Source organism: Tiliqua scincoides, chromosome 4, assembly GCF_035046505.1.
Source record: "Tiliqua scincoides isolate rTilSci1 chromosome 4, rTilSci1.hap2, whole genome shotgun sequence".
In the NCBI taxonomy this organism is placed as follows: Eukaryota; Metazoa; Chordata; class Lepidosauria; order Squamata; family Scincidae; genus Tiliqua; species Tiliqua scincoides.
In genome coordinates this window covers 76,948,083-76,965,748 of record NC_089824.1, presented here as the reverse complement: position 1 = coordinate 76,965,748, position 17,666 = coordinate 76,948,083, and the positions used below count along the sequence as shown (strand labels likewise).

At 40.9% G+C, this 17,666-nt stretch overlaps 1 protein-coding gene across 4 annotated transcripts in view; it reads left to right on the top strand.

The window, feature by feature from the left end:
* NUP153 (nucleoporin 153) overlaps positions 1–17,666 on the top strand; it is a 52,378-nt gene that overhangs the window by 20,017 nt on the left and 14,695 nt on the right. For 3 of the 4 annotated variants that reach the window (XM_066625219.1, XM_066625217.1, XM_066625220.1), the window contains 12 exons: positions 1,000–1,116; positions 1,264–1,308; positions 1,396–1,449; positions 7,354–7,500; positions 8,000–8,052; positions 8,552–8,687; positions 9,362–9,499; positions 10,389–10,484; positions 10,650–10,740; positions 11,771–11,875; positions 14,700–15,323; positions 17,466–17,660. In XM_066625219.1, coding sequence (XP_066481316.1) covers positions 1,000–1,116; positions 1,264–1,308; positions 1,396–1,449; positions 7,354–7,500; positions 8,000–8,052; positions 8,552–8,687; positions 9,362–9,499; positions 10,389–10,484; positions 10,650–10,740; positions 11,771–11,875; positions 14,700–15,323; positions 17,466–17,660 — 1,801 coding nt within the window. The remainder of the gene's footprint in view (positions 1–999; positions 1,117–1,263; positions 1,309–1,395; positions 1,450–7,353; positions 7,501–7,999; positions 8,053–8,551; positions 8,688–9,361; positions 9,500–10,388; positions 10,485–10,649; positions 10,741–11,770; positions 11,876–14,699; positions 15,324–17,465; positions 17,661–17,666) is intronic. The other variant, XM_066625218.1, reaches the window with a different exon arrangement.

The following is a 17,666-nucleotide window of genomic DNA, read 5'->3' as shown; positions in this document are numbered from 1 at the left end:
CTTCCACATCAGTATCTAATTGTTTGTAACACATTGAGCCTATAGATGTGATGTAGATAAGAAATAAAAATCTGAGGTTTCGGTTTCCCTTTGGTTTCTATACAACTAGTTGCTGTTTACACAGTCAGTTGTGCCTTAACCCTAAGGCTGGTTAGAGGTCGCAAGTCACTCTGCTCCCTTGTTTTGAGGGGCTGTTTCACTCTTCTTTTTTCACTGAAGTAGACTCTTTTTCTATTTTCCTCCTCTTCCCTCCCCCCCCTTGAGTAGGGGCCAGTCCTTTAAGGGACTGGAGGGAAAATGCAGCAAAGCTCCTCAGGGGCTCTGCTTCGGTGGTGGGGGAGCTTAAATGTTTTTATGAGGTGCTTTTGCGCTGGGAGCTTCTTGGCTCCTCTGCATTATTTTTCCCCCCTGAGTGTCAAGCGGCAAGGGCAGCAACGGTCCAGAGAAGTCATGGTGCCAACTGCCTCATTCTCCACATGCTACTGCGACCCAAATGGGTACCTCGTGTCTCACAGCTGTGGGGAGCTGCAGAAATAATCCAGGGAAGCAGCAGAATCCTCATTAAAAACTTATCGCCCTATACAATATATAGGATTGTAGCCCTAATGGGGAGCCACGGCCAATGGCTTAGTAGGTCAGGGGAGCTGCCAGTTGAAAAAGTTTGGGGACCACGGGATTATGCTGTAAATGTATGCTGTGACTATTTATAGATTTATCTTTAGTGATTTAATTTTTTATAATTTTAGATAATCTACTATAATTTATATAATCTGTATGTAATTAGCCAGGTTAAACAGAATTTACTGTAAATGTAGATATATGACTTTGTATAATGGAATTGATTTTGCTTTAGTTGCATAAAAGTTTTGTAGTTTAATGTTCTTTTAAAAAAAATAATCAGAGCACAGTTTTGGGAGCCAATGTGGTAATTCACTGTAATGTATATAGATGTGAATATTGAAATTCAGCATAATAACTTTTACAATGTTTATTTCACAGACGCCAATAAGAAGGCAAATGAAAGCTAAGCAAGCGAATGCACAGTCTTATGGAGTGACCAGTTCCACTGCTCGGCGCATCCTGCAATCTCTAGAGAAGATGTCAAGCCCACTAGCAGTAAATTGCTCTCATTCATTTACATAACTGTGAAATGTTCTAAGCAATAGCTAAATTTGTTGGGGAGAATCTGTTAAAATACTGCGTTGGGTAAAATACAGCCTTTGCGTATTAGTAGTTTAATTTACTGTAATACTTATTCAACAGGATGCTAAGAGAATTCCCTCTACTGTTTCTTCTCCATTGTCATCTGTAAGTGATCCTTCAAACTTTTTTTGTCTTGCTTGGAAATCTTGAAAAAGTCATGGTTCTTCATTTCTGTGTTTTTTTCTTTTACAGCCCATGGAAAGAAATATGTCAAATATCATTGACTTTCATTCACCCAGAAGAAAGGTAAATAACTTTAAGACCTAGATCTAGTTATTTGTAAGCAGTGCAAAATTTGTCTCATGCATACAGGTGTTATGAAATTGCCCTTTGGACAGTTCTCATGGAGAGATAATTGGTATTTGCATATTTCTGCTAAAAATGTGCATGCACTTTAAAATTGTAACCTAGACAGATATTACTAGAATGCCAAAGCGATCTTTTATAAAACCACAGTTGTAGGAGCAGCATGGGTACCATTTACATTCTCTCTTGAGCTCGTATCTGCTATATTTAACGTCCCTAACAAATTATTCTGTGTCATTCAGATTAAAGGTACAACAAAGAATAATCAAGAGAGACAGATTTGCATGTTAGATGTGCTGCATGTTAAGCTATTCAGTGCTTTTCAGTATAAGGCAAACCTCCACTCCCAGTTTGCTAGCTGTCCTGGCTCCTGGCGATTCCCTACATATACCGTAGATACTCGCCAAAAGGCGAAAAATTTCTTTGCAGAAAAGCAGCCTGAATCATTGCCCCGCCTTATCTCCGGGGGAGGCGAATGAGCCAGCCAATCACTATTGTGGGAGGGAGGGAGGAAGGAAGTGATCTTCTGCTGAGAGGAAGCTGTGCAGGCTGGGGTGCTGCTGAGCGTTCACAGCTGCCTGCGGGTGTGCTCCACATGCTCCTTCAGACTGTTGCCCAGCTGCAGAAGCTTCAAGCACAGGGCAGGGCAGTTGCCACCACAGCCATCAGCAGCCCCCCTCCCTCAGCACTAGTGTCCACGGAGGGATCTCTGGAGCGGCACCCAAGACAGAGCAGGAGACAATGAGCTGTGTGTGGGAGGGGGCGTCTGAGTGAGGGAGAAGCAGTCATTTGAAACAGCTGAGTCCATCTCCTCTTTCCTTCTTGTTCCCCCTTCCCCCCTTTCTACTGTATTTAAACTTCAAGCACTCCATTGGAAAGCCCAACTTGCTAATCCCCTTCCCATCTCCCCACAGATGAAGTTGGACAGGGTGGGGAAGGGGGGGAGAGTGATCTTTTTAAAGAGAGAGAGAGACAGGCAGCCTGCAGAAGGCTGTACCTTTGTTTCTCAAGTCATTGAAAGGGTTAAGTCCATCTCCTCTTTCCTTCTTGTTTTTGCCCCCTCCCCCTTATTGAATCCAAACTTTAAACTCTCTGTTTCGAAGCTGAGGCTTGCAACCATAATCTCCCCATAATCATTCACCACTGATGAAGTTGTACTGGGGGGCGGGGGCAGGAAGAGTTAACTTTTATAAAAGGAAACGTTTGTGTGTGTGTGAGTGAGAGCACTTAAAACAGTTAAGGCTACAATCCTAGCTGTACTTTCATGGGAGTAAGCCCCACTGACTATTAAGGGACTTGCTTCTGAGTAGGCATGCCTAGGATTGGGCTCCCAGTCTATTCCCTCCTCTTGCTTTCCTCTCCACCTCTCCCCTTACTGTATACAGTCACACTTCAGTCTCTCCTTTGCAAAACTTTTTGCAAACCTCATTGCTAACCTCATTTCCCCCTGTCCTCACCAATGAAGTTGGACTGGAGGGAAAGTCCCTGCATTTGTATATGTGGGGGGGAGCATCTGTGTGTGAGAGAGAGAAGCAATCTCCCTATGTGTGTGTCCTTTTCACTGGAAGAGTCCTGGAAATCTTGCAAAGATGTAAAACACAGGAAAAGCAGAGAGTAAAATTTAAAGTAGAATTATTCTGCAGCCACGGGTATTTTAGCCAGAGATTTTAACTGCATGCTTGCAGGAGCTAGGAAGCACTTGCAACAGCTGCTTATGTAGTAAGCTTTTAGGAGAGCGTGCTTGCTTCTGCAGTATCCCCCTGCCAGGACCTCCACACGAGCGCCGCTGCCCTTCCTCCACAGAGGGTCTACTTCCAAGTAAATCAGGTGCAACTATGTGCAGCTGCATTTGTTCAGTCACTCCTTGTTGCTTATCTCTCTACTGTGAACAGAATTGCACACTCCCAGTTGTGTGTTGTGTGTTCTACGTAGAGCTTTTGGCTTAAGGCACCAGGCACTTTAAAGGAGGATTTCATTAATGGTTCTACTGGTATGCTGTTTCCAGTGTACTTAGAGCCCAATCCTAGGCCTGTCTACTCAGAAGTAAGTCCCATTAAAGTCAGAGGCTTACTCCCAGGAAAGTGTGGATGGGATTGTGGCCTTACTCTGATAGTGTTTACAAATGGTTATTGAGAGAACAATTTAAAAAATTAGTGAATAAAAATGTATGTTATGATCTATGAGAGATCATGTTGTTGGCATCCTTCAGTCCTGGAAGACCATGGTATCTCGCTCTGAATGGTGGTTCTGGAACAGAGTGTGCTCTCCAGTGCATGAAGCCTGGGTAAAGTAGTTATGGAGGATAGACTGTTACCCATGCAGCAAATCCCCCTCTCCACATCTCCATGAAATGGTCCAATGGAAAGGTAGAAGCCAATACGGTTGGTTCCAGCAGCGTCGCAGGAGTTGCCAGAACGTGACTGTGTTCAGCCATGAACTGCCTCAGGGACTCCGGCTCCGGATTTTGCCTCGAGGTTGACTCCTGAAGCCTTTTCCATAACTGGATGTAGCCACAAGGCAGTGGAGGTTTGGGATCAGAGTTTTCCTTCTCTCAGATGAGCTGCCTTCCCAGGCTAACGAGTCCCATCTACCCGGTGGCTGTTTAGTCGCCTCTTACAAGTACAGCCAAACGGAGGGCCTATTCTTATCCCCCAGCCCCCAGGAGATAGATCATAGTTTTTAATAGAGACTATTTTTATACTATAATAAATTTATATATTATAATAAATTAGAGACTATGTATACTATGTATACATAGTATAGCAAAAACAGTATTAAAAATACTGTATGTATGTATATATATTATATATACGTACTATGTATATGCTGTTGGCAATCTTCAGTCTCGAAAGACTATGGTATCGCGCTCTGAAAGGTGGTTCTGGAACAGCGTCTGGTGTGGCTGAAAAGGCCAATTCGGGAGTGACAATCCCTTCCACACTGGGAGCAAGTGCAGTCTGTCCCTGGTCTGTCTCCCTGGCTATACTGTGTTTTTAATAAATTAGTGACTGTACAGTTCTTAGGTAACAATTACTGGGAGATTATTTTTCAGGATCTGGCCTCAGGTAAAATCAGACAAAATTATAGTCAGACACCTCCCTAAGTTAAACCCCCGTCTTATCCGAGGGCCATAGCAAATTCCATGATTTTGTGCTCAAAACCTGCCCTCATCTTATCTGTGAGATCGACTTATAGGCGAGTTTCTACTGTATTCTATATGTGCGAGTGCATGTAATCTAAAGATTTTCCCTGCTAACTGGGTAAAGAGACACTTTTGAGTGGTATTCCTCTTATGTTTAGCACGGGGAGAGTAACTGGCCCTCCTCACCCCAGTGCAGTGTCTTTTCTAGTTGTAGTTGCTGATGATCTTTTGCATCTTTTTAGATTCTGAGCCCTTTTAGAACAGGGAGCCATTTAGTTATTTGATTTTCTTTGTAAATAGCTTTATGAACTTTTGTTGAAAAGTGCTATATAAATACTGTTAATAATAATAATAGGGCTCTACCATAAGAGGAATTGAGCCTATTCCCCAGTGTTTTAATGTCCTTTTTTTGTGTAGCTTACTGTGTGCAAGGTATTAGAATAGTAGTCTTTAGGAAGTGTGTCCCTTTTTTGTGGTGGTAGCATTATGTATATAGGAAAGACACTTCAATAATAGTAGTTAGGTTGAAATGTCTCTTACAGGCATGCAACTATTTAGTGAAGCAGTACTCTATTGCCAGAAGCTCCTCCAGCCAGCAACTCCTCTGTTGTCAGAAACATAAGGAACATACTTCTTACACAAGGGGTCCTTCTGATCACTTAGGGAGTTTCCAAAAATGGAGCAGCGCTTTGCTGAAGGCATGCATGCTACCTATACTATGTAATTTCTTATATTTAATGCTCTCAGCAAACGGGAAGGTAGGGTGAAAATTAAGTGGTAACATCTTTAATTAAATTGTCTCTTTAGAATTTCCAATACCAGCAGGAATAAGTAGAAGAAATTATCACATGCAATATGGAAAGCATAACAATTTTTCCTATTCAGTTTTTTCTTTTTTTGAGTTCTGAAATTTGAGAAATTCAGAAAGCAGCCCATGTTAACTTAGTATTGGCATATTTGTGCTAATTCTAGATAGTGTATACCCTCATAGCTAAGGACTTAAGGCATTTAGATTGTGCTTTAATCGGTTTGTTTCCTCCTTTAGCATTATTTCTGTTGCTAACTAGCTTCTTTGGAAAGTTACAATGTTTTGTCTTATGTAAGTATTCATTGTGTTAGTAGAAGTTTTCAGCTCATAGAGCTGGACTTCTATTGAGTATTAAATACTAGCTAACAGGCCCCAGATATTAGAGATGCCAGACAGAAAATTAATGCTGTACCCACCTGTCATTGGGTGGAAAAAGAATTGTCTCTTCATGGTGCAGTAAATGGTTGGCAGCAGTAATTGTTGGCCTGGAGAGATTCTTAGTGGTCTGTTGCCAACGTGAGTCAACTGTCAACAGCATGCTTGAGATTTTAGGAAAACTCCTAAATATGTTGATAGTGTAGTACAGTTAGTGTTTTGAAGACCTGAGTTATACCAGTATGACACATTTTCAAATCATCAAACAATTGTTTGTCTTATGCTGTAAAATTTTTCAATAGGAATGGAATTTCATAGTTAACCTAATTTAGCTTGATATAGATCACATGCAAACTAAATAGAACATTCAGGAGAGAGCATTTGGAAAGACCAGTAGCCCAAGTTTGTATTTAAAAGTAATATTTAGCAGTGAACTTTGAAAAACTAAATTCTCTTTTATGAGTAGAAACAGATTTGCTACTGTAAAGATAACTGAAATTCAGTATAGTTTTGTTGAGTATGTCACTCTGTAACTTTTATTTTGTTCTAGATATAGATTGAGTCTTCGTATCCATGAGGGTTCCGTTCCCGGAACCCATGTGGATGCCAAAAATTGCATTAAAGGAAATCCATTTAAAAAGCAATGCTCAACAAAACAGCCTTGCTGACTTTTGTAATGCAGGACAGATGCAGCAGGCAATCAGTCTCTCTCCAAAGGCTTAGAAAGGCTTCACTCTGAGGTAGCAACCCCTCCCTTCACCCGGAGTGCTGTGCGGAGAAAGAATGCAAAGAGGTGGTGATGATCACTTCCACTTTGCATTCTTTCATGTACTCAAGGGGAAGGAAGGGGTCACTTGTCTGGGATTGAAGCTGTTCTAAGCACCTGTAGAGAGAATGATTGTCTGCCACCTGCTCTCTCCTACATTAATAAGGCTATTGTTGAACAATTTTTTTTCCTTTAAAGGGCCTTTCCCATTGCATTGAGATAAAACCCATGGGTGAAAACTTCATGGATAATTAGATTATACCTATAGTGGGTGTTTGTGTTTAGGAGGAAACTGTGAGCAGGACAGAACTCATGGGGGGGATTTCCCCCTTTCCTTTCACTGCTTTCCCAGCACGACCTGTAAACTCACTCCTGAGGTTCACACACACACTCCTGAGAACTGGATCCCACAGGATGTGTATGCATGCAGGAAGGGCAGGAGAGAATATGCCAAAATCAAATAACCGCAAAACATGCCCTTAATATCTGGTTTTAATTCCCTGTGGGCACATGAACACATAGTGAATTAAGTTATGAATTGCGTTATGATGGGTATGAGACAAGAGATTAATGTGTTAATTTTAAATGTAATTGATAATAAATTTTTGTATAAGTTTCAAAATTTTGCCAAAAGCTGATTAAGTTTTAATTTGGTAAAAGTTAATTTTTTCAATAGGAAATTAATATATTGGTGTTTATTAATTTAGATTTATTGAGATTGATTTGATTCACTAAGCACTGCATCCTTTACAGGCTGAATCCAACAGTCCTCCTGTCCAGAAACTTGTGACACCCAAGACTGTTTCATTGTCAATGAGTCGTTCGCAATATTTTAAACCATCTCTAACATCTGCTGTTGAATCAAGCAGGATTCGACAGAGAGTAGAGGTAAACCATAAAGTAAGTCTATTATTCACCTCTTCTTGCACCATGATCTAATTTGAGACTCTTGCACTTGTTATGCATGCAGATGTATTTATAATAAACAATGGGAACTTATTTTCCCTATTGTAAATAAGAGTAACTTTATGTTTGAAATCTGTCCTGAATGTTTCTTAACACTCTGAAGCTGTCGGCTTACTTTGAGTAAGAATGAGAGGTAATTGCTATAGGCAGAAAAATAGTCACATGAGCTTTGGTGATAGAAATATAGCCTGCATCAGAAGGGATTTATTTGGATTACTTCAGACAGCAGGGGGCAGTAAAAGTACTAGAGCAGAAAGCCAGAGAAAGATAAAAATGGTAACATGAGAGAGACATTTGGGTAAACAAGGCTTGGGGGCTTCCTGTTACTTGCTCCAACATTTAGTTCTATTTCTAGGCCAAAAACATTGGGATGGGGGCACAAAGGAATGAATTAAAACCCTATTGCATTTTTTTCTTTTTGCATTTCTCACAGGGAGTGAAGGAGAAAAATCTAGCTGTAGAACAGCAAATAGAACCATCAGAAAGGTATGTGAAGTCGATCCTAGATCTAAAGAAGCTATTGTAAGTGTTCTTGGTGGCTTTTTGCCTTGTACCCTGCATATTTGTTCTTCTTTCATATCTTCTGTTTTGGAGAAGAGCCCAATGACAGATAAATAAGTTTACTGATAGTATAAAATTCACTTTTCACTAAATGGTTTTCCTGTTGCTAGCAAGTGGAGAAAATGGACACACACTCCTATGTGTCTCAGATTTCTAAAATGGTGAGGGCCCTTCTTTATATTCCTAAATACTCACATTACTCAAGTTGCTGAGAGAGTGTAATTTTTTTTGGCTTATTTAATTTATTATCTGCTTGACTACCTGACCAACCTATCTAGGTGTTCTTTTCCCCCCATGTATGTCTATTTTAGTTTTCATGTGCATCATTTTTTGTTTTCTGTTTTTTAGAGTGAGTTATATTTTATATTTCAAAAACACTGAGTTCTTGAAATTTTTATATTGATTTGTATTGGTTCTCTATTAGCAGTATCACAAAACCGAAATTCAGCACTGCTTCATCCAATGGGCTACCTCCTACAACAGGTGGTGGTAGTGGTGGTGGCAAGATGAGGAGGGAAAGAGGAGTCCATTATGTATCAAAATCTGCACAAGAGGACGAGGTAAGAGTTTTTATTACTCTGCAGTGGTAGAGCAGTCTTAAAATTAAAATATTGAGTAATTGTAAAACTTGCCTTAGAGTAACATTACTAGCAGATTTGAGCTTCAGATTAAATAAGGAACGTTGAATGTCAAGCAAAGTTATAGTTCATAGGCCAGATTCTTCCTCACAAAATACTAATCATTAGACTTGAGTGTTTAGCTACTTAATTCCATGCTTTGTTTGCTATGGGGTCAGAACGTAAATTTGAAATTGAATACAGGGTTCTAGCAAGAAGGAACTCATTCCCCTGGTGGACCTACAGTCTGCAGTGAGTCTATAATGGCCATAAGAAATGAGAGAAGGCAGGAGTGCTGTGCAGAATGTTAATTTCATAGGGACTACCTACAACCCCTATTACAGCAGCATAATGACACTACTGCTAATCAGGAAAAGCTTATCATCATGTTGTAACTATGCAGGTACTTTACATAGGAAGTTGCTGCTCATGTGAAAGAGCTGCAAAACAGTGAAGTCCAATATTGTCCAAAGTTTCACTTACATTTTCCCTTGTGTTTTTTAATGCCTGGAATTTCAAGTAACTTGGCTGCTTTCTTTCTTTCCTGTAGAAATGGCCCATGTGGGGCAATAGGTTTTAATGCAACCTGAAAATTAATAGTGTGTGCTCAATTCTAGGAGATGGATATGCCAGTACTGCCAGAAATATCATTACCCATCAGTACATCATCTTTACCAAACTTCAGCTTTGGCCCTCTTGCTAGTACTACTGTTTCATCTTCACCTGTCACTTCTACACAATCGGTAGCTAACAAGGTAATTTTCTATTAGAATTATGGTTTTCTTCTATATTTGTCCTACTTTGTCCCCTCTGTGCCTTCATTATTTTAAACCCCCCCCCCATCTTTTCTTTGTCATCTTACATTTTCAATCTCATCGACATAGACTCTGCCGCTTGGAACATCCTGTAAAGGTTGATGCACAGTAAATGCTGCTGGTAGTAGTGTAGTTGTCATATTGATTTTAAGGTACAAAGTTTTAATTGGATCAGTCACACTGCTACGGTGGATTACATGAGAATTTATAGGCATATTTTTGAGTGTAATAGTTTGTAACATACTACACTATAGCAATACACTCAGCAAGCTTTGTATACCCATGGTCTGTCATGGCTGCAAAGCACTTGGGAGGTATAAAAACTGGCTGTTAATCTTTCAAAAGCTTGGTATGTAATGAAGTTACAGAATTACTACTTTGAAAACCTGAAAGTGAGGGGGAAACTGGTGGCACAGGTTTTTCTTCTCAGTCCCATTACCTACCATCTCTTGGCAATCACAGTGGATGAGGAGTCAGCAGCTCAGAACAAAGGCTGATGACAGGTCATGTTTCCTATTGCTGTAAACGTTAGTGCATGTAGTTAGACTCTCTATTAAAAACAGATCTGATATCAGCTACTTTTGTAACTTTCCGCAGTCTCAAAAAGCAGTTTGCCTTGTAACAAGCTGGTGGGGGTGGGCAGGATTACAGCTTCTATTTGAGAAACCCAAGTTTATGACTGACTTGGATATGCAGAAACAAATTATAACATTCTTTGAATCCATGCCCAAGTCCTTAGAATTCAAGAAATATCCACAGTTAGAGTATTAACCAGTGACTAGTAACTCTCCAAGTTATTTTAAAGTCTTAATTTTTTTTTAAAAATCAGGTGCAACCAGCCAGTAATTCTAGCAGTCCTGTGTTCAGATTTTCATCTCCAATTGTAAAGTCCACTGAAGCAGAAGTGCTGCCACCAGTGTGTTCTGTAAGTAACAATGCATGTGTAAACTTGTAATAAGGAAGATGGTAGGGATGATAGAATAGATAAATAGTTGCATTAATATTCATCTTGGAAATATAGCATTAGAAACCAGTGGGCATGCACAAGCAACACTGTTTCCTTTTGACATTTCATATTTCTATTTCATAGATTGGTGGCTTTAAATTTAGTGTTCCTGTTGCAAAGTCATCTGAGCCTTCAGGACCCAAGGATACACCAGTGTTGCCTCTGGTTAATTCAGGTAATTAATGCATTTAAAAGATTTGGGAAGTTCTTCCAATAATTCATTGAAATGAGGTTGACAACCCTGTCATACTCTGTAGTTGACTGAATGAGTAAATAAGTTCTTCCTTTTGTGAATAGTCTTCAAAATCTGATGAACAAGACTTTTTAAAGACCATATTTGAAGAAAAATACCTGCTTTCAGACATTTAATTTTATTTAATATTTTTATTTTCAGTATTTATATGTTGACTTCCTTTGTTTTTACACAGCATTCAAGGTGGTTTTCACAGATAGATGAATTCTAAATTTTTCAGTGGGGTTTTTTACAGTAATATTATGTGAGAAGAACTCATAGAATTCAGTCCACCAGATGTTTCCCTTCACAGTGTGGTTATTATTCAGTAGTTCGCTCAGTTTTTTTTTCTTTAAACAACTCCAAGTTACTTTCTTTTGAAAGCAGTGGATATAAAATAAGTACTAGAATATCCAACAGTCACAAGGCCAGTGCAAATGATGTCAAAACTAAAAGCAGTTTCATTTCCAGAAACCACAAAACATCCAATTGAAAACAGCTCAAAAGCTCACCAGTGCTCAAACTAAAAGCAGACTCAAGCTAGCTACCTCATGCAATATCTTAATCTGAAAGTTTTTATGGTCAGGCTTAAATACACAGACCTTAAATTCTACAAGTGGTGTGCAGGGCTGCCCCAGCTCAAAAGATGCCTTTTGTGCAGTGTAGGAAAAGGAGGTGTTCCTTCTTCCCCTTTAGAAGTAGTGTTCCACCAGCATTCTTCCTCTTTCCTAGGTTTACAACTGTGGCCCTGTAAGTGTCAGAACTTTGGGAGTAAAAACCTCTTTGCATATTAACAGTTATCTTCCCAGAAGTTGGCTCATGATTGTACGTAACTTGGAAACACTTCTTGTCCGAAGGTCTTAGTAGAGAAGGACTGTATACTTCTGATGTATTGATAAAGGAGGAGTTGCTCTTGCAAGTATACATGGTCCAGGCCATAACCCATTCAGATTTTTTGTCTTCATATCCACAGCTGTCAATAGTATCAGCAATAAGAAAGAAAGTGAGTACGATGGTCCCTTTAAGCCTGCAAAAGTCTTGAAAGAAGGAAGTGTGTTGGATATTTTGAAGAGTCCTGGTGAGTCCACAGCTGAGGCTTTAGGTGATAAGTTGTAGGCAGTAGTGTACTCAAAACTTGGAGGTATTTACATATCTAATGTTCTGGAGTTGATCAGAGGTGTAATGGGAACTGTAAAGAAAAACCCATCAAGAGTAGATCATACTTATGCCACCTTGTGGAGCTATTTATAGTTCAAGGTCTGTCTGCCCTCATTTTCTTTCCCAAGTCTTTAAGTCAAGAAGGCTTTGTGAAATATCCCTACCTAGCTCGTGAGTTAAAGACATTCTCTTTCCCCAGGTTTAGGAGGTTTCATGGTCATTCTGTAGATCACGGCAAGCAGAAGGTACATCAGGTTCTACTGGTAGATTGCCTAAGAAATTTTCAGTAAATCAACAAGAACTTCTGATTCTCAATTGTATATTCAAATTATAGTACTGCATATGTGATGGCAGTAGCTAATTAGCTTCATCATTTTGCATCTAGCTCAGCCCTGCTATGATTTTGCATCGAGCTTTTGTTGGTGGACCTTGGTGTGTTGTAAAAAGAAAACAAAATGGAAACTGCAAGCCTGAAGTCTGTCTAGATCAGCGGTTTTCAAACCACTGGCAGCCTCAGGTGTGCTGTGGGTCCAAAGGATGTAGGCAGCAGCCGTAGGTGGGAGAAGCGGCTCCTTTAACCCTCACACAGCAGCGGCGAAAAAGGAAGCTGCTTTGCATCCCCTGCTGCTGATCAAGAAGAAGGCTGCAACCCGATCCTCATTTACCTGGAAGTAAGCCCCCTTGAGTATAATGGGGCTTACTTCTGAGTAGACACACCTAGGATTGGGTATTAAGTCCCTTGTCTGCCCTGCATGCTGATTGGGCAGCCAGAGGAGCCTGGAGGAGGTCTGGGTGGACTGGGTGAGAAGGAGGGAGCCAGGGGGCAGGCAAGCAGGTAGGAAGTCAGGGAGTCTGCTGAGGCCAGCAGCCTAAGAATGGGCTGGCTGAGGGTCTATGAAAGTCCCTTCTCCTTGCCACAGTTGCCTGCAGCTCCCCAAAGTGACCCTCCCTGCCTTGCAGAGGAGGGCGTTGGGCCACAATCCTCTCCACACTTTCTGGCAAGTCCCATTGACTATAATGAGACTTACTTCTGAGTAGACAGACCTGGGCTGGGCTGGGGTCTCAGGTTCCTCTCCTAGCCCCACTTTCCTGGGAGTAAGCCCCATTGACTAGAATGGGGCTTACTTCTGAGTAGACATGCCTGGGATTGGGCTTTTGGTTGCACTCTTTTTTCTTAAATACAGGAGCAGGCAATTGGCAGTGAGGGGGAAAGAATGTGAGGCAAGTGATTCTGGACCTTTGGAAGGTGGGGACGAGTGAGGGGAGGGACAGTAGGAGGGGTGCTAACTGCAATTATGAGATGGGGGAAATGTTCCTGTGGGAGAGGGTGGGGTGAGGAGAAGTGCCAATTGCCTGCTCCTGTATTTGAGAAAAAAGAGTGAGACCAAAAGCCCAATCCTAGGCATGTCTACTCAGAAGTAAGTCCCACAGGCACATCCCCCTCCCCCAGTCTTTGGTTGCAATCCTAACCACGCTTTCCTGAGAGTAAGCGCCATTGATCAAAATAGGACTTACTTCTGAGTAGACCTGGTTAGGATTGTGCTCTTCGTCATGTAATGATTTAATTGTATTAATTATATTGATTAAAAATTAATTGTACTATAGTAATTTAATGTAAGTAAAAAACTGGGAGTGTGCCTTGCCAATTTTAGTGCCTTGACAGTGTGCCGTGAGCTGAAAAAGGTTGAAAATGGCTGGTCTGGATCATTGTGGGTTAAAGAACTTGAGACAGCCTTCTTAATACTTACTTTGTCATGCCCTGTTCTTAAATGTTTGTAGCTTCTTACTAGTTGGTGCTCAAGTTCAACTGGAACCACTTGCATTCCTATTTTAGTAACCTTGCTATGTATTATAAACAATTACTTGAAATTCAGCACTGCACAATTACTGTGAAGAACATGTTGTGGATCTCTTGGATACAGAACCCAGTTTTCTGAAGATCTTTTTTTAATTTTATAAAACTGAATAACTTATAAAGAATGTTTGAAAATGTCTAAAATGTTTGACAGCTCAAAAATCAGTGTGAATTTTGAATGAAGGTTTTGGGATTGAGGGATGGTTTCTACACCTTGTATAAATCTATGCTGTTAGAACCCCATTGGCTCATGTTACTGCCATTGTCAAAATATAGAGTTCTTTGAAAATTGAAACACTAATCAGTATTATTTAATCTATTAATAAATTATTAAAACTAATTAATTAGCATTAATTAAGTGTTCTTCATATTACTTAAAGCTGTTACAGATAGTAACATCAGCCACTGAGGGCTTCTGCAGGCCTCCTAATGCTTTTCAAGGCATTAAAAAGTTTCATGAAAAAACTGAATGTTGCAGTTTTTTCACGCCAACCATCATTCTGAGGCCTGCAGAGGCTCGGTACATCCTCTAGAGGCAAGAGGAACAAAGCTCCCCTCACCTCTGGGGGTGTGGGCCCCATGGACCCGATCCATGGATAAGTGAATCCATGGATACAGGGGCCCCCTATATGTGAGAAGGTATACTAAGTTTGTAATCCTATACATTCTTGGGAGTCCATTTGAACTCACTGGGACTTACTTCTGAGTAGACATGCTTAGGATTTTGCTGTAACACACCCATGTCTAGTTCATGCAGATGATTGGTTCATACATTTTTTAAAATCTGGGTATGGTACTTCAATTTTTTTTAAAAAGGTTGATTTAGTCTTCCTGTAAGATAAACAATTTGTTAGGAACTTAAGTTGTCTTTCCTGTATATTTTCCCTAGGCTTTGCTTCTCCAACCACGTTCTCTACAGCAGCCACTCCACCTGTTGCAACAAGCACAGTAGTTTATACAAGACCTGCAATAAGTAGCTTCTCTGGAACGTCTTCAGGATTTGCAGATACTTCAAAACAGGTGTCAACATATTGGCAGTGCGATACTTGTCTCATTCAGAACAAGCTGGCAGATAACAAATGCATAGCCTGTCAAGCTGCTAAAGTGCCAACATCAGATGGTAGTAAGCAGGCTGGTACTTTGACTCAGAACATTACCATCAAACCAGTTGTTTCTTCAACAGGGACACAGGGCTTTGCAGATAAGTTTAAACCAGCCTCTGGAACTTGGGACTGTGATACTTGTTTGGTCCAGAACAAACCGGAAGTTACAAAGTGCGTGGCTTGTGAAACACCAAAACCTGGAACGGGAGTGAAACCAGCGCTTGTGTTTCCTGTAGTTTCAGAGAATGCAGCATCAGTGTCTTCCTCTTCTAGCCACACTGATGTTACAGTTAATTTGGGATTTGGAGACAAATTCAAGAAGCCCAAAGGTGCTTGGGACTGTTCTGTGTGCTTAGTGTCAAATAAGGCTGAGGACAGCAAATGTGTGGCCTGTCAGTCAGACAAACCAGGTGAGTTTACCACATTGAAAACCAATATGAAGAAATCTGGCTTAATCATTTTAAACTGTCAGTGAAAATAAAGTAAAAAACACTACAGAATGTATGTTGGAATTTTAAGACGGAAGACATTACACTCTATTTGTAATGTCCCCACTTCTTATCCTCTCTCTGTGTCAATATATGGTAACCAAACTTAATATTAAATGGTGTTCAGTAGTTAGAAATAATTTCCTGTGCTAGTTTTGAATTTTGGAATCTTGTCAATGTTGACTTCCATTTCTGTAATAGTGTCATAGTTTGGAGGCAAAGGAGGGTAGTTGAAATGGCATATAGTATGTGATTTAGGCTGCAATCCTAACCACACTTTCCTGAGAGTAAGTCCCATTAAACAAAATAGGACTTCTGAGTAAAACTGATTAGGATTGTGCCCTTAGTGTTCATTTCTGTGATAGGTTGGTATGCTGCATTCAAGTGCCTCCTAAAAATCAGCTTTATGACAGGCTAAGATTAAGAAATACTGTCCTTCTGACCTGATATTCTATGCTTATTCAATTGGACTAGACCAGCAGTCGCCAAACTCGCAACCGCTGTCCTTCAAAAAAGCAGGTCCCCCCTTTCACACTGGAGCTTGCCATTCCACCTCCGTAGTGTGTTAATTTCCAGTAGATCTGGGCACTGGAATGTTCTGGGCATTTCACTCCCCTCCAAGCCTCTGAACCCAACCAGTTCAGAGTTGTGCTCCAGTTGGGTCCAGAGGCCCTTCTGGGGCCCTCAGAGGCCATGTGTGACCTCCTGCAACCTCTGTGGACTTCAGAGTGGCCATTTGGGGGGGGGGGGACTCAGCTTCCAGTTTTTTGATAAAACCAAAAGTGACATTTTTGCCTTTATACGGCATTGAGGCCTGGGAGGGCTTACCCAGAGCTCAGAATGCTTTATAAGGGCAAAAAAGTCATGTCTGGGTTTATCATTAAACTGGAAGTAGCATTTTTTTTTTGCCCATGTGACCATTCTGAAACCTGCAGAGGCATGGGCAATTGTGCACAGCCTCTGCAGGCCTCAGAAAAGCCCATGGACTTGATTGGAGCATAGCTCTGGTTGGATTTGGAGGCTGGGGGTGGTGTTTGGCATCTGTGGATGCTGAACTCACAGATAACGTGAGCCCCATATATATGATGACACAATAACATTATTTAACAAGCTTTTTGCTTTTCCGAGGGGCTATTGTTAATTCCAATTTAGGTCATCCAATTTAGATAATCTTGCAAGCTTCAAATTTGTCAGCTTCAGTTCTTGTGCTACATTAAAAAACTGACCAATCCCAGATAAACTGCATTTCAGAAAGATTGAAAACTGCACTGTACAGTGGGCCCTTGGTATCCTTGGGGGTTGTGTTCCCAGACCCCCATATGGATATTGATTTCTGTGGATAATCAAATCTGTGGAGAAGCCTGACCTGTAACACTGGAAGTGCTTTCCAGAAGGCTCCAGCAGGCCTTCTGAGGCATAGGGATGCTGCGCATGACCTCTCTACATCTCAGAAGCCTGCCAGAGTCAACCAAAAGGCACTTCTGGTTGCATCCATATAGTCATGCGAAGCCCTGTGGTGTGAGTTGGCACCCATGTTGAGTCAAATCTACGGGTGCCAAACCCACAGATAAGGAGGGTCGACTGCAGAATGTTTTGGAATCATTAGAATAATGACCTGAATTGGGTTGTAATCCTTTATACAATTACCTCGGAGTTAAGTCCCTTAAACCAATGGTTCCCAAGCTTGCCATGGACATGGCACCCTTTTAGCCTGGCAGCTTTCCTGGCTCTGCCATCTTGGATTGTGCAAGTTCTCCCAGGCGTAAGGAATCAAGATGGTGGCATCTGGGAGAGCCAGAAAGAAAAGGATGCCAGGGACATTGCATAGCTGCCCTGTGAGCTTGCCACAGCTGTTTGGGAACCGCCATCTTAAACTGAATCATATACAAGAAACCAACCATGTATAGGATTGCAATTAACTGGTAGAATGACAAGCACTGGTTTTGCCATTGCACGGTATGTGTTTTCTCCCACTGAAATAGCTATTTAATATGTATGTTTATATAAAATGACACTTCATAGACATGTCTTGTGCTGATACTTACTTTATAATTTTTTACCTAGGAGGTTCAGTGCCTGTGGTGAGTAGCAGTGCTTCCTCTTCACCTGCTCTTTCTGGAGGATTTTTGAGCTTAGACAAATTCAAGAAACCAGAGGGAAGCTGGGACTGTGAAATCTGCTTAGTACAAAACAAAGCTGATGCCACCAAGTGTGTGGCATGTGAAAATGCAAAACCAGGTAGCAAGACTGAACTTGAAGGTACGT